The following is a 19167-nucleotide window of genomic DNA, read 5'->3' as shown; positions in this document are numbered from 1 at the left end:
AGACCTTGAGTACATATATCAACAATGTGACTGTTATCATCCAAGACCTTGAGTACATATATTATATCAACAATGTGACTGTTATCATCCAAGACCTTGAGTACATATATTATATCAACAATGTGACTGTTATCATCCAAGACCTTGAGTACATATATTATATCAACAATGTGACTGTTATCATCCAAGACCTTGAGTACATATATTATATCAACAATGTGACTGTTATCATCCAAGACCTTGAGTACATATATTATATCAACAATGTGACTGTTATCATCCAAGACCTTGAGTACATATATTATATCAACAATGTGACTGTTATCATCCAAGACCTTGAGTACATATATTATATCAACAATGTGACTGTTATCATCCAAGACCTTGAGTACATATATTATATCAACAATGTGACTGTTATCATCCAAGACCTTGAGTACATATATTATATCAACAATGTGACTGTTATCATCCAAGACCTTGAGTACATATATTATATCAACAATGTGACTGTTATCATCCAAGACCTTGAGTACATATATTATATCAACAATGTGACTGTTATCATGTTATCATCAACAATGTGACCTTGAGTACATATATTATATCAACAATGTGACTGTTATCATCCAAGACCTTGAGTACATCCATTATATCAACAATGTGACTGTTATCATCCAAGACCTTGAGTACATATATTATATCAACAATGTGACTGTTATCATCCAAGACCTTGAGTACATATATTATATCAACAATGTGACTGTTATCATCCAAGACCTTGAGTACATATATTATATCAACAATGTGACTGTTATCATCCAAGACCTTGAGTACATATATTATATCAACAATGTGACTGTTATCATCCAAGACCTTGAGTATATTATATCAACAATGTGACTGTTATCATCCAAGACCTTGAGTACATATATCAAACAATGTGACTGTTATCATTGAGTACATATATTATATCAACAATGTGACTGTTATCATCCAAGACCTTGAGTACATATATTATATCAACAATGTGACTGTTATCATCCAAGACCTTGAGTACATATATTATATCAACAATGTGACTGTTATCATCCAAGACCTTGAGTACATATATTATATCAACAATGTGACTGTTATCATCCAAGACCTTGAGTACATATATTATATCAACAATGTGACTGTTATCATCCAAGACCTTGAGTACATATATTATATCAACAATATATTATATCAACAATCAACACTGTTATCATCCAAGACCTTGAGTACATATATTATATCAACAATGTGACTGTTATCATCCAAGACCTTGAGTAGACCTTGACTGTATCATCCAAGACCTTGAGTACATATATTATATCAACAATGTGACTGTTATCATCCAAGACCTTGAGTACATATATTATATCAACAATGTGACTGTTATCATCCAAGACCTTGAGTACATATATTATATCAACAATGTGACTGTTATCATCCAAGACCTTGAGTACATATATTATATCAACAATGTGACTGTTATCATCCAAGACCTTGAGTACATATATTATATCAACAATGTGACTGTTATCATCCAAGACCTTGAGTTATCATCCAAGATGAGTACATATATTATATCAACAATGTGACTGTTATCATCCAAGACCTTGAGTACATATATTATATCAACAATGTGACTGTTATCATCCAAGACCTTGAGTACATATATTATATCAACAATGTGACTGTTATCATCCAAGACCTTGAGTACATATATTATATCAACAATGTGACTGTTATCATCCAAGACCTTGAGTACATATATTATATCAACAATGTGACTGTTATCATCCAAGACCTTGAGTACATATATTATATCAACAATGTGACTGTTATCATCCAAGACCTTGAGTACATATATTATATCAACAATGTGACTGTTATCATCCAAGACCTTGAGTACATATATTATATCAACAATGTGACTGTTATCATCCAAGACCTTGAGTACATACATATTATATCAACAATGTGACTGTTATCATCCAAGACCTTGAGTACATATATTATATCAACAATGTGACTGTTATCATCCAAGACCTTGAGTACATATATTATATCAACAATGTGACTGTTATCATCCAAGACCTTGAGTACATATATTATATCAACAATGTGACTGTTATCATCCAAGACCTTGAGTACATATATTATATCAACAATGTGACTGTTATCATCCAAGACCTTGAGTACATATATCAACAATGTGACTGTTATCATCCAAGACCTTGAGTACATATATTATATCAACAATGTGACTGTTATCATCCAAGACCTTGAGTACATATATTATATCAACAATGTGACTGTTATCATCCAAGACCTTGAGTACATATATTATATCAACAATGTGACTGTTATCATCCAAGACCTTGAGTACATATATATATCAACAATGTGACTGTTATCATCCAAGACCTTGAGTACATATATATATCAACAATGTGACTGTTATCATCCAAGACCTGTGAGTACATATAGTTATATCAACAATGTGACTGTTATCATCCAAGACCTTGAGTACATATATTATATCAACAATGTGACTGTTATCATCCAAGACCTTGAGTACATATATTATATCAACAATGTGACTGTTATCATCCAAGACCTTGAGTACATATATTATATCAACAATGTGACTGTTATCATCCAAGACCTTGAGTACATATATTATATCAACAATGTGACTGTTATCATCCAAGACCTTGAGTACATATATTATATCAACAATGTGACTGTTATCATCCAAGACCTTGAGTACATATATTATATCAACAATGTGACTGTTATCATCCAAGACCTTGAGTACATATATTATATCAACAATGTGACTGTTATCATCCAAGACCTTGAGTACATATATTATATCAACAATGTGACTGTTATCATCCAAGACCTTGAGTACATATATTATATCAACAATGTGACTGTTATCATCCAAGACCTTGAGTACATATATCCTTGAGTACATATATTATATCAACAATGTGACTGTTATCATCCAAGACCTTGAGTACATATATTATATCAACAATGTGACTGTTATCATCCAAGACCTTGAGTACATATATTATATCAACAATGTGACTGTTATCATCCAAGACCTTGAGTACATATATTATATCAACAATGTGACTGTTATCATCCAAGACCTTGAGTACATATATTATATCAACAATGTGACTGTTATCATCCAAGACCTTGAGTACATATATTATATCAACAATGTGACTGTTATCATCCAAGACCTTGAGTACATATATTATATCAACAATGTGACTGTTATCATCCAAGACCTTGAGTACATATATTATATCAACAATGTGACTGTTATCATCCAAGACCTTGAGTACATATATTATATCAACAATGTGACTGTTATCATCCAAGACCTTGAGTACATATATTATATCAACAATGTGACTGTTATCATCCAAGACCTTGAGTACATATATTATATCAACAATGTGACTGTTATCATCCAAGACCTTGAGTACATATATTATATCAACAATGTGACTGTTATCATCCAAGACCTTGAGTACATATATTATATCAACAATGTGACTGTTATCATCCAAGACCTTGAGTACATATATTATATCAACAATGTGACTGTTATCATCCAAGACCTTGAGTACATATATTATATCAACAATGTGTTATCATCCAAGACCTTGAGTACATATATTATATCAACAATGTGACTGTTATCATCCAAGACCTTGAGTACATATATTATATCAACAATGTGACTGTTATCATCCAAGACCTTGAGTACATATATTATATCAACAATGTGACTGTTATCATCCAAGACCTTGAGTACATATATTATATCAACAATGTGACTGTTATCATCCAAGACCTTGAGTACATATATTATATCAACAATGTGACTGTTATCATCCAAGACCTTGAGTACATATATTATATCAACAATGTGACTGTTATCATCCAAGACCTTGACTGTTATCATCAACAATGTGACTGTTATCATTGAGTACATATATTATATCAACAATGTGACTGTTATCATCCAAGACCTTGAGTACATATATTATATCAACAATGTGACTGTTATCATCCAAGACCTTGAGTACATATATTATATCAACAATGTGACTGTTATCATCCAAGACCTTGAGTACATATATTATATCAACAATGTGACTGTTATCATCCAAGACCTTGAGTACATATATTATATCAACAATGTGACTGTTATCATCCAAGACCTTGAGTACATATATTATATCAACAATGTGACTGTTATCATCCAAGACCTTGAGTACATATATTATATCAACAATGTGACTGTTATCATCCAAGACCTTGAGTACATATATTATATCAACAATGTGACTGTTATCATCCAAGACCTTGAGTACATATATTATATCAACAATGTGACTGTTATCATCCAAGACCTTGAGTACATATATTATATCAACAATGTGACTGTTATCATCCAAGACCTTGAGTACATATATTATATCAACAATGTGACTGTTATCATCCAAGACCTTGAGTACATATATTATATCAACAATGTGACTGTTATCATCCAAGACCTTGAGTACATATATCAACAATGTGACTGTTATCATCCAAGACCTTGAGTACATATATTATATCAACAATGTGACTGTTATCATCCAAGACCTTGAGTACATATATTATATCAACAATGTGACTGTTATCATCCAAGACCTTCAGTACATATATTATATCAACAATGTGACTGTTATCATCCAAGACCTTGAGTACATCCAAGACCTTAGTACATATATTATATCAACAATGTGACTGTTATCATCCAAGACCTTGAGTACATATATTATATCAACAATGTGACTGTTATCATCCAAGACCTTGAGTACATATATTATATCAACAATGTGACTGTTATCATCCAAGACCTTGAGTACATATATTATATCAACAATGTGACTGTTATCATCCAAGACCTTGAGTACATATATTATATCAACAATGTGACTGTTATCATCCAAGACCTTGAGTACATATATTATATCAACAATGTGACTGTTATCATCCAAGACCTTGAGTACATATATTATATCAACAATGTGACTGTTATCATCCAAGACCTTGAGTACATATATTATATCAACAATGTGACTGTTATCATCCAAGACCTTGAGTACATATATTATATCAACAATGTGACTGTTATCATCCAAGACCTTGAGTACATATATTATATCAACAATGTGACTGTTATCATCCAAGACCTTGAGTACATATATTATATCAACAATGTGACTGTTATCATCCAAGACCTTGAGTACATATATCAACAATGTGACTGTTATCATCCAAGACCTTGAGTACATATATTATATCAACAATGTGACTGTTATCATCCAAGACCTTGAGTACATATATTATATCAACAATGTGACTGTTATCATCCAAGACCTTGAGTACATATATTATATCAACAATGTGACTGTTATCATCCAAGACCTTGAGTACATTATATCAACAATGTGACTGTTATCATCCAAGACCTTGAGTACATATATTATATCAACAATGTGACTGTTATCATCCAAGACCTTGTATATACATATATTATATCAACAATGTGACTGTTATCATCCAAGACCTTGAGTACATATATTATATCAACAATGTGACTGTTATCATCCAAGACCTTGAGTACATATATATATCAACAATGTGACTGTTATCATCCAAGACCTTGAGTACATATATTATATCAACAATGTGACTGTTATCATCCAAGACCTTGAGTACATATATTATATCAACAATGTGACTGTTATCATCCAAGACCATGAGACCTTGACTGTTATCATCCATATATTATATCAACAATGTGACTGTTATCATCCAAGACCTTGAGTACATATATTATATCAACAATGTGACTGTTATCATCCAAGACCTTGAGTACATATATTATATCAACAATGTGACTGTTATCATCCAAGACCTTGAGTACATATATCAACAATGTGACTGTTATCATCCAAGACCTTGAGTACATATATTATATCAACAATGTGACTGTTATCATCCAAGACCTTGAGTACATATATTATATCAACAATGTGACTGTTATCATCCAAGACCTTGAGTACATATATTATATCAACAATGTGACTGTTATCATCCAAGACCTTGAGTACATATATTATATCAACAATGTGACTGTTATCATCCAAGACCTTGAGTACATATATATATCAACAATGTGACTGTTATCATCCAAGACCTTGAGTACATATATTATATCAACAATGTGACTGTTATCATCCAAGAGTACATATATTATATCAACAATGTGACTGTTATCATCCAAGACCTTGAGTACATATATTATATCAACAATGTGACTGTTATCATCCAAGACCTTGAGTACATATATTATATCAACAATGTGACTGTTATCATCCAAGACCTTGAGTACATATATTATATCAACAATGTGACTGTTATCATCCAAGACCTTGAGTACATATATTATATCAACAATGTGACTGTTATCATCCAAGAAGACCTGTGACTGTTATCATCCAAGACCTTGAGTATATTATATCAACAATGTGACTGTTATCATCCAAGACCTTGAGTACAATGTGACTGTTATCATCCAAGACCTTGAGTACATATATTATATCAACAATGTGACTGTTATCATCCACCTTGAGTACATATATTATATCAACAATGTGACTGTTATCATCCAAGAGTACATATATTATATCAACAATGTGACTGTTATCATCCAAGACCTTGAGTACATATATTATATCAACAATGTGACTGTTATCATCCAAGACCTTGAGTACATATATTATATCAACAATGTGACTGTTATCATCCAAGACCTTGAGTACATATATTATATCAACAATGTGACTGTTATCATCCAAGACCTTGAGTACATATATTATATCAACAATGTGACTGTTATCATCCAAGACCTTGAGTACATATATTATATCAACAATGTGACTGTTATCATCCAAGACCTTGAGTACATATATTATATCAACAATGTGACTGTTATCATCCAAGACCTTGAGTACATATATTATATATATTTATATCAACAATGTGACTGTTATCATCCAAGACCTTGAGTACATATATTATATCAACAATGTGACTGTTATCATCCAAGACCTTGAGTACATATATTATATCAACAATGTGACTGTTATCATCCAAGACCTTGAGTACATATATTATATCAACAATGTGACTGTTATCATCCAAGACCTTGAGTACATATATTATATCAACAATGTGACTGTTATCATCCAAGACCTTGAGTACATATATCAACAATGTGACTGTTATCATCCAAGACCTTGAGTACATATATTATATCAACAATGTGACTGTTATCATCCAAGACCTTGAGTACATATATTATATCAACAATGTGACTGTTATCATCCAAGACCTTGAGTACATATATTATATCAACAATGTGACTGTTATCATCCAAGACCTTGAGTACATATATTATATCAACAATGTGACTGTTATCATCCAAGACCTTGAGTACATATATTATATCAACAATGTGACTGTTATCATCCAAGACCTTGAGTACATATATTATATCAACAATGTGACTGTTATCATCCAAGACCTTGAGTACTGTTATCATCCAAGACCTTGAGTACATATATTATATCAACAATGTGACTGTTATCATCCAAGACCTTGAGTACATATATTATATCAACAATGTGACTGTTATCATCCAAGACCTTGAGTACATATATTATATCAACAATGTGACTGTTATCATCCAAGACCTTGAGTACATATATTATATCAACAATGTGACTGTTATCATCCAAGACCTTGAGTACATATATTATATCAACAATGTGACTGTTATCATCCAAGACCTTGAGTACATATATTATATCAACAATGTGACTGTTATCATCCAAGATGAGTACATATATTATATCAACAATGTGACTGTTATCATCCAAGACCTGTGAGTACATATATTATATCAACAATGTGACTGTTATCATCCAAGACCTTGAGTACATATATTATATCAACAATGTGACTGTTATCATCCAAGACCTTGAGTACATATATATATCAACAATGTGACTGTTATCATCCAAGACCTTGAGTACATATATTATATCAACAATGTGACTGTTATCATCCAAGACCTTGAGTACATATATTATATCAACAATGTGACTGTTATCATCCAAGACCTTGAGTACATATATTATATCAACAATGTGACTGTTATCATCCAAGACCTTGAGTACATATATTATATCAACAATGTGACTGTTATCATCCAAGACCTTGAGTACATATATTATATCAACAATGTGACTGTTATCATCCAAGACCTTGAGTACATATATTATATCAACAATGTGACTGTTATCATCCAAGACCTTGAGTACATATATTATATCAACAATGTGACTGTTATCATCCAAGACCTTGAGTACATATATCAACAATGTGACTGTTATCATCCAAGACCTTGAGTACATATATTATATCAACAATGTGACTGTTATCATCCAAGACCTTGAGTACATATATTATATCAACAATGTGACTGTTATCATCCAAGAGTACATATATTATATCAACAATGTGACTGTTATCATCCAAGACCTTATACATATATCAACAATGTGACTGTTATCATCCAAGAAGTACATATATTATATCAACAATGTGACTGTTACATCCAAGACCTTGAGTACATATATCAACAATGTGACTGTTATCATCCAAGACCTTGAGTACATATATTATATCAACAATGTGACTGTTATCATCCAAGACCTTGAGTACATATATATATCAACAATGTGACTGTTATCATCCAAGACCTTGAGACCTGTGACTGTTATCATCCAAGACCTTGAGTTATATCAACAATGTGACTGTTATCATCCAAGACCTTGAGTACATATATTATATCAACAATGTGACTGTTATCATCCAAGACCTTGAGTACATCCAAGACCTTGATATATCAACAATGTGACTGTTATCATCCAAGACCTTGAGTACATATATTATATCAACAATGTGACTGTTATCATCCAAGACCTTGAGTACATATATTATATCAACAATGTGACTGTTATCATCCAAGACCTTGAGTACATATACTATATCAACAATGTGACTGTTATCATCCAAGACCTTGAGTACATATATTATATCAACAATGTGACTGTTATCATCCAAGACCTTGAGTACATATATTATATCAACAATGTGACTGTTATCATCCAAGACCTTGAGTACATATATTATATCAACAATGTGACTGTTATCATCCAAGACCTTGAATACATATATTATATCAACAATGTGACTGTTATCATCCAAGACCTTGAGTACATATATCAACAATGTGACTGTTATCATCCAAGACCTTGAGTTCATATATATCAACAATGTGACTGTTATCATTCAAGACCTTGAGTACATATTTATCAACAATGTGACTGTTATCGTCCTTGTACTTCATTTACTATACAAATCATATTATTTAAATAAATATATGTACAAATAATTCCGTAGTTAATTTTACTTCCATGGGCTTATAAATATTTGAATCGTTCGACGGACACTTTAACTACTGTGAGTCATAGTAAATAAATATGTATAAATCACAATTTCTTGAACTTCGTTTTCGAGACACCATTTCTTTCAGATGTCACTAACATTCTTCAGTTTGCTACAGAAGAGAAACATAAAGTGTAAGTGAACAATGGATTTCCATATACATTTTTAACTAATTTTGTGTGTGTTTTCTTATAGCAAAGCCACATGAGACTATCTGCTGAGTCCACCGAGAGGAATCAGAACCCTAATTTTAGCGTTGTAAATCTGTCGATTTACACTTACAACTAATCCTCCAAAAATGTAGTTGTAACACCTCTTCAGCCTATGTTTCATATATATGTGAATAAAAGCAGAAAGCTGGCGAACAGAATAAAGTAATTCGTTAAAAAACTGACAAATAAATAGAGCTGGCGAATAGCAACAAAGGGGAAAATAAACGCATAGGCAGACAAAAATACCTGTTGAAAATAAACTGACAGGGAGAAACTACAAAACTACAAACAGACTAAAGTGTCCTTTGAAAACAAATAAAACAGAATTGCAAAATGAATGTACCTTTATATAAATGTCCGATGAAAAAAGTAACAAACCAGTAAAAGTTATGTAAAGACAAAAATGTCCTTTGAATATAAACTAACCGGTGAAATTTATGGAGACAAGAATCTCAGTTAAAAACAAACTAACTAAATGTTTAAACCCAGACAGATAAAATGTCCATTGAAGAGAAAATAACTGGTTAAAACCATAATTGTTAGAAACGATCGATGAAAATAATCTATTTAGAAAAGAATTCCGTCTTTAGACTTCTGTTTTACAGTCTAAACTAATAATGGATAAAATAACAAACATGCAGCCTACCAACGTGGTATTTAACAATATCACACGGAAATTAAGATATTTTGTTTACGTAAATACAATAAATCTGTTCATTAACTCCACACGGTTTCACTTGGAGCTTAATAAAGTAACTATATATATTGCTTTTAACCTCATGTGTACAATATAACTAAAGTGTGTGAGAGACATATTTTACGCACCTATTTATTGTCTACTTCCCTACAGTGCCTTACCAAACCGATAGCCACTCCTGTTTGCTGAGGTATTTGCTTTGTTTGAAGTTAAGCACAAAGCTAAACAACGGGCTATCGGTGCTCTGTCAACCATGGGTATCGAGACCCGGTTTCTAGTATTTTATGTCCACATACATACTGCTGTGCCACTGAGGGAGGCATGTATATGTGAAACATTTTTAAACTATGTGTCTATTCCTCATCGCAAAACCACATCGGGATATCTGCTGTGTTTGTTTGTTTTTGAATTCCGCACAAAGCTACTCGAGGGCTATCTGCGCTAGCCGTCCCTAATTTAGCAGTGTAAGACTAGAGGGAAGGCAGCTAGTCATCACTACACACCGCCAACTCTTGGGCTACTCTTTTTACCAACGAATAGTGGGATTGACAGTCACATTATAACGCCCCCACGGCTGAAAGGGCGAGCATGTTTAGTGCGACCTGGATTCGAACCCGCGACCCTCGGATTATGAGTCGAATGCCTTAACACGCTTGGCCATGCCGGGCCCACTGTCTGCGAATATTTTGGTTTATGTATGTAGCTCGTTGAAATTAACGAACGCATGAACACACACGGCACTTTTTTTTAAATCATAAAAACATCTCTTTAAGCAAATGTGACTTCACAATACTTGTGTAACTCGCTTAACGTTTCATATTATAAACAACGAACTTAAAATATTTTTCATCCATTGTTACAATAAATGCTGACATTAAATAGAATTTTTACCCAACAAAAAAAAGCTGAATTCAAATAAATAGTACAGTCATATAACTATGTGATATAAACACGAGATACAAGCTATGTAAGAATACATATCCTGTAAATCTGAATGTCATATAAAGTGAGTAAATTAAACAAGCAGCTGTTACAAGTAACAAAATAAGATAGACTGAGGTAAGTGTTAGACTTACTGATTTCACTCAAAACAAATCCATCACATACATACAATATGTTCTTTTGTATAAGCTGCGAAAATTATTTAAGAACTAAACAACGCATTGGCCTATCAGAATATAGTAGTTTCAAAAAATATTGTGTTAGCAAAACTGCCCCTTTGTTGTGTGTAAATTTTTGTGAAGCTAATAGGTAATTAGACACAAAAAAGAGCATCTTGTATGTTGTATATTCTGCCTCTTTATTTAGCTACAACTGTCTTGTTAAGAAGAGATGTCTCTACATTCTTTTGTATACAAATAAAATATTCGCGTTTGTAAGAGACACCTTCACACTTTACGTTTATCCAGCTATAACTATTGCGTTAGGAAAAGACATCTTTATGTTTTTTCCAAGAAGATAAGTGTCTACACTTTGTGGTTACCAAACCACAAATGTCAAGTTAATGAATTGTTTGTTTGTTTCCAAATTTCTCGCAAAGCTACTCGAGGGCCATCTGCGCTAGCCGTCCCTAATTTAGCAGTGTAAGACTAAAGGGAAGGCAGCTAGTCATTACCACCCACCGCCAACTTTTGGGCTACTCTTTTACCAACGAATAGTGGGATTGACCGTCACATTATAACGCCCCCACGGCTGAAAGGGCGAGCATGTTTGGCGCGACGGGGATGCGAACCCGCGACCCTCAGATTACGAGTCGCACGCCTTAACACGCTTGGCCATGCCGAGCCCCAAGTTAGTGAAAGATGTCTCTATACCGCACGGTTATCAAAATCATAAATATCACGTTGGGAAGAGATTTCTCTTCACTTTGTGGTTATTAAATCATAAATATCACGTCAGAAAGAGATGTCTTTACACTTTATAACACCACAATCATGTTACTAAGAGACAGCTGTACACTCTCTGTTTACCCAGCTATAACCATAACGTTAATACGATAAATCTCTAAATTTTATATTTATCCAACCACAACTCGCTACACTTTACGGCAACCAAATACAGCAATCACGTTAGGAAGAGATATCTCGAAACTCAATGTTTATCCAATCACATCTTGCAGGTAAATAAGAAATATTTCTACATTTTGTTAGAAAACATTGGAAACAGTAATTAAACTTTGAATAACTTACAGTGAAACCAAAGTCATCACACACTTCTAAATATACATTTGACTCTTATGTGTTTTTGTGTGTGGACAGTTCGCAATAATCAGTTTGCCGAGGTCTTAGTTGTCATCTCAATGCATGTTTCTCATGTTTTTTCTCTATCAGATAAATTTCGTTCTTTTCCCAAGGCGATCACGTTTCATTTCAAGTGAATGGTTGTTGTCCACTACGATTGTGAAATAAAGAATTCTCAGTAGAATTTAAATTTTATCACGATCGTTGCTCAGAGAGATGAGTCTTATAGAGTTAGACTGGTTAGGTTGACGAATGGTTTGGCCAATTTTTGAACCTGTTATTCAAGAGTATTCCCCGTTAATTTCTTTAAAACATAACTTAATATAGAACTGTTAAATTATCAATCATCGCGAGCATTTTTAAGTTATTTCAATTGCTGTCAGGACCCTAAAGCGTTTATGAACTTAGATTTAGTGTCCAATGCATACGTTATCTCATCAATACTATAAAGCTACAGAGTTGCATTACAGACGATCATAGAAACGAATGTATTTTGAAAACTTAACTGTAAATGAAATATGGAGGTTGTTCTGTAGATAAGTTCAACATGTCTCGTGAAAATATTTTATACCATAGTTCCAACTATAACACATTTCGAAATCCTAATATCTTAAAATAATATATGAAAGTTTTAAAAAAATATATTTTTAATAGTCATTAAGATTATGCCAAGTTCATAATAAACAACAAAACTAATTTGAGTGAAAAATACTATTATCTTAACATACAACACAGAAAGAGAATAAAATGTTATTATAATGTTGTATTTTCTATTTTTAAGAACGATGCTAAGAAGGTGGTTAAAATATTATTTTTTATTTGAAAATCAGTTTATTTAAAGTATTTTTTAAAATACTGTAATATAATAATAATAATATTATAACTAAATTATTATTATAAAATTATTTGAATATTGGAATTAATATGCAAATAAAACAGTGTTAACAAGATGGAACATTTGGTATTAAACATTTATTCAATATGGAAGTTAAACTTGTTTTATATGTTATTCGACCAAAAAGCGAAACGTCGTATACTGTTAATTGTTTACTCCGCCAGTAAGGATATACTTTACTGTTAATAACTTGCTCTATTTGGAAAACAACTCATTTTTAAAGTTGAGGGCAGTACCGTGGTAAAGAGGTAGTTTATCTATCGAAAGTCTGTTTTGAAATATTTAAAAAAATGTTTAGCTATTTGAAACATCAAGTAAACGTTAAGGACAACTCTATAACACATTAAACACGTAGTAGTGTTGGGTTGTGAAGCACAAAGTAACATATCACAAGTGTAGCGGTGTAACACATTTGGAATATTCGTGTAACCCTCTATTGCGCATTGTAATTTGCACGTAACTCATCTTTGTTGATACACGCACGCACGTTTCAGTTCTGTAGTTGAACTTGTAAAGCAGGTCATAGGTTAAATAAACTACGGCATTACTTTTGTTGGTTTCTCAACTGAACAATGTTACATCTAAATAGCGTACCCAGATATAACTTATCAGAATGTATCTTACGAAGACGCTTTTGCACAATATACGCCCATTGAAGTAAGAAGATCAAAGAAAACATTTTTTACACTGTACTCTTATGATGCTTACTATAGAACATTATGCTCTATAATACGTAACAAGTGAAACTACGTAACACAATGCGGATATAAATAAACTTTAAGCTCTAGTACGCGTAGCAAGTGAAGCTATGTAACACTTCTATGTGTTCTGTAACACAATATGGCTACAAAATAAACTAGTCCTCCGATTGGACAGTGCTAATTCTTCGGATTTACAACGCTACAATTAGGGATTCCAGTCCCCTCGGTGGACACAGCAGATAGACCGAGGTGGCTTTGTTATAAGGAAACACAGACACAAAATAAAATAAGCGTGTAGATTCTGGATTAGAGTACTGGAATATAGAGTGTAGTTTATTACAAACTGGAAGAGGTCTATAGAACGTTGTTGCGGTTTTTGTTTCTTAGTATAAACCCAACAAGTTAGACCGTAGAAACCACAAATGTATATAACTGTCAAAACCATAAAGCTGAATGGATGTAGTTTCGAAACCGTTACACAGTTAGAGAAACGTCGAAATCTTACCTTCCTTTGACCGTTTCGGAGTTACCACTCGGAAAGCACTTCCAAGGTGATCGAGAGTTGTTAGAAAACTTCTCCCGTCAGTCGTATGGCGGCTTTCTGCGTCCACTGAACGTAGCATGTTCTGAAACGTGTTCTCCAGACTTTCAGGGTAAAGCTGTGAACTGTTGTTTCTCCGTTTCGAATCCCTCTTTTGTTACCTACTTTACCCGCGTACCAGTCAGCCGAAAACAACACCTCGTGCAGAAGAGATAGTAATGAATCAGGTATTATCTTAGATAATACAGCGCACAATATTTGTATAGGAAATCTCTTCCTATTAGTTTTATTTCAACTTAAGTAAGTCTTGTTTTATTTGTAGCAGTAAAAGATTAGAAGAAAAGTGTCCAGTATCGAACAAATTCCTACATTGCTGTCGTGGTTTTAAAGAAAGGTCAAGTGTTAGTTGTTGTTTTTTAAACTGTCCTAATTTAGCTGTTTGAAGCAGATCTGTATTGTCGATGCCGGTATGTGTTGGAACATGGCCACAATAGATTTCTTTTGTAGTTATGTTTATTCAACAGCTAAAATTAAAAGTATTACCAAGAAAAAAAGGCAAATAGATCCCACTAAAAAAAACGTCTAAACACGTAATCTAAACTTAGACCCCGAAACATGAAGAGGATGGCTTTTATCAGCCACTAAACTTAATCAGCCTCTTAACTTAGAAACGTAACTGTTTATGAACGGTGTGAAACTGTATACAACAAAATCTGCACTTCTGTAACTCTCCCCTACCCCCACAAGTGAGGGCATGTTGACACAACTGAGGACGACCCCACAAAGCAAAATACCGATGCGTAATAAACAAGTAAGAGAGTATATTGTGCTAACAGCACCCTGGGTTGGGTAAAGGTATTGGAGGCACCTAACGGTAACCACGTGGAAACAGCATGAGAGAATCGACAACAGCTCAGCTACCACGCTAAACCTTGTGGTCACAAGTGTCGTGTTCTTGGCCTTCCTCGTACTGGGAGTAGGAGGAGGGGGGGGGGTAAAACCGATGATTATGTTAATAACGACAATCAAGGAGTACGCCTGCCCCTCCAATAATTTACCGTCTCTGTCATCGTGACGTAGAGAACACAACCGATCCCACCAGGTCGAGGTGACATCTAGCGGAAACAGCAGGTGTTAAGAAGACCAAAGTTATGATTTGAACGTACTTGTTAACGTTTCTCTTCATTTATTGCACAATTCAAAACGTCAGTCGCGAGTGAACACTTATTTCAATCTATAGTTTAGATTACCAGATATATTTTTTATTAAGTTGTACGGCTTTTGGATGTTTTTATCGTGTTACGAAGATTTAGTTACACAACGTTTCTACTAGTAGACCAAGGATGTCAAGGTCAGTTGACCATTGTTAATTAATTTTCTGTTAGAAATTATGTATCATCTATTAGTAGCTTGGAGATTTTTTATGTAGGCGAGTTTTATGTGCAAACTAAAACTATTTTTTTTTACCCTAACATATCCATATTTGAGTTAACCCTAACATTTTTCACTAAACCTGAGCTTCATTACATGACCATGTTTGTTATTTTTGAAGTGTCTTGCTCTTTAAAGACATTGTTTGTTTGTTTCTCAATTTCGCGCAAAGCTACTCGAGGGCTATCTGCGCTAACCGTCCCTAGTTTAGCAATATAAGTATAGAGGGAAGACAGCTAGTCATCACCACCCACCGCCAACTCTTGGGCTACTGTTTTACCAACGATTATTGGGATTGACCGTTACATTATAACGCCCCCACGGCTGAAAAGTTAAGCATGTTTGGTGCGACAGAGATTCGAACCCGCGACCCTCAGAGTACGAGTCGCACGCCTTAACCCACCTGGCCGTGCCGGGCCCGCTCTTTAAATAATATTGGCAAATTATAAAACATGCGCAGTAATGTAAAAATTTGAATTCCTTTTTCATACCTTCTCATTTCTAGAAATAATATTTGGAAGACACCACAGCCTGGTGCTGTTAAGCCTTTTAGAGTACTGTAGTTAATTTAAAAATATTTGTTTTGAAGATTTCTTTTAGTTAATTTCACACAAAGCTACTGAAGGGTTTATTCGAGACGATCCTCCTTACTTTTGATATGAGAGTCTAGTGGACATTATTTTTGGTCAACTCTTGGGCTAAACTTTAACAACGATTTGTGGAATTTACTCTGAGTTGAAACGGTGAACCTATGTGGATGGACTGAGATCGAAACGTCAGCTCTCAGGTTGCGAATCGAGTGTTATAACCACTAGGCCATGATAACTCTTTGTAACATAGCACAGTTTTTAAGCTAAATGTCTACTACGTAATCAATACGTAAATAATAAGAAATAACAAACTGGCATAGATGTCTCTTTTGAATTTAGACGGCACTGGGTGACACATATTTAACAAACCTATATTTAAAGGTTGTGACTAGCTTATAGCATTATTGTGGCTCTTAATGTTTCAAAGTGATTATATATTTGTTTCTCGTGTTTATAAAAGTAAAACGACGATTTTTAACCTAATTTCTGGGACTAATTGAAATGCTTTACGAAAATAATTATTCATTATAATGGGGTATATTAATACCTGAAGATAGAGTTTGGTTCAATCTGATTCACTTATAAAACTCATTAAGAGTCATGGTTAAATATATAGAAATACTGTTTTAAGACACCTGTATCCTAGTTAAACTGACCTTTTGTAGACTATTGCTACGTGATCATGTGTCCAGTTTTGTCCGTTATTATTGTGTCCTATAAACATTTTCCGCATTATCACTTTTTTCCGTCAACGGAAACTTGTTATAGTGTTTCGTTAGTTGTTACACGTGGTGACTGTGTTCTGTTATCTTTATCACGTGATTACCGCGTTTCATTAACTGTTCCACGTTCCACATGGTGAATGTGTTCTAGAACACCTAATTACACGCGATGATGAAGTGATAATTATTTTCCGTTAACAGTTTCCAATAGCTCAGACATTCTGAATTAGGTTATTTAACTGTATTCCGTTAACAGTTTCCAATAGTTCAGACATTCTTAATTAGGTTATTTAATTTTAACATGACTGGCAATAGCTTGAATGGTACTCAGGGCAGTAATTAATACTCTACACTGGATCTTCAAGAATTTGTCGCAAAACACACAAGAGTGTAGCGAGATACAAAAAATATTCAGAACCTCTATAAACGAACTGGAAATCGGAACGTGAAAAACACTGAACGAGATGAAGTGCGTGAGCTCGTTCCTTTTCTCGAGGTAAAAGTGTCTGAGAATTGTCAGTTTATGAAAAGGCCTAAGTGAGTTATATTACAGAGACATTGTGATGTACTCACATAAAGACTTACAACATTCAGTGATGTCGAGAAAACCCACTTGTAGAGAAATATTTATGTAAAAAGAGCTCGTTTGGGTTGAGAAAATATTTTACGTAGAGAAGTGAACAACGTTTCGACTTTCTTCAGTCATCGTCAGGTTCACAAAGAAAGAAAGAGGTAACTGACCGGAAGCTGACCACATGTTTGAAAAGGGTTGTGTAATTGAGTGTAGGAATGTAGCGGGCGTGCTTAGATGTTTGATTATATTTATTAATATAGGTATAAAGGTGTTCCTCTTTGTATTGGTTTATTTTGGCCTTGAGTTGTTGTATAAGTAAGGCTTCTTTAATTTTGCATTTATTTATGTTTGTTTCTTTATTTAGTATTTGAGTGTTTTCTGTGGTTATTTTGTATTTATTTGACTTGCAGTGTTCGAAAATGTGTGAAGGTGATTGAATCTGGTTTCTCCAATATAGAAGTCGTGGCAGTTATCACATTGTATTTTATAAATAATGTTGGTGTGGTGTTTGTCAGTGTAGTTTTTACACAGTATAGACCTCAGTTTTGTGCCTGGTTTTTGAATAAATTTGGTATTAACTGGAATGTCATATTTTGTTACTAATTTTTGCCAACTTTTACAACATTAATCTTCAACGCTCGCTCCCTGCAGTTGGCAAAGCGCAGGTACTTCATGGTTACAAGTCTGTGTATTGTCTTACAGCAAAGCCACATTAAGCTATTTGCTGTGACCACCTAGGAGAATCGAACCTCTGATTTTAGCACCTGAAATTTGAAGGCTTACCGCTCTCCCAAAGGAGGACTTTACGACTACAAAGATAAAATTGTTTTACCATTGTAAGAAAGTTCCTAAACTTTGAAAACTTGCTAGACGTAAT

General features: G+C 33.5%; 1 protein-coding gene across 1 annotated transcript in view; it reads right to left on the bottom strand.

Moving 5' to 3' along the window:
- LOC143228865 (uncharacterized) overlaps window positions 1-15921 on the bottom strand; it is a 75162-nt gene extending 59241 nt beyond the window's left edge. Inside the window, exon 1 of the mRNA XM_076460269.1 lies at window positions 14938-15921. Within this exon, the coding sequence (XP_076316384.1) occupies window positions 14938-15055 (118 nt within the window). The 5' untranslated portion in view covers window positions 15056-15921. The remainder of the gene's footprint in view (window positions 1-14937) is intronic.
- Between the last annotated feature and the right edge of the window lie 3246 nt (window positions 15922-19167).

This window comes from Tachypleus tridentatus, chromosome 10, assembly GCF_004210375.1.
Source record: "Tachypleus tridentatus isolate NWPU-2018 chromosome 10, ASM421037v1, whole genome shotgun sequence".
Classification (NCBI taxonomy): Eukaryota; Metazoa; Arthropoda; class Merostomata; order Xiphosura; family Limulidae; genus Tachypleus; species Tachypleus tridentatus.
Note: the sequence above shows the minus strand (reverse complement) of the source record. Positions and strands in the feature narration are given on the sequence as shown.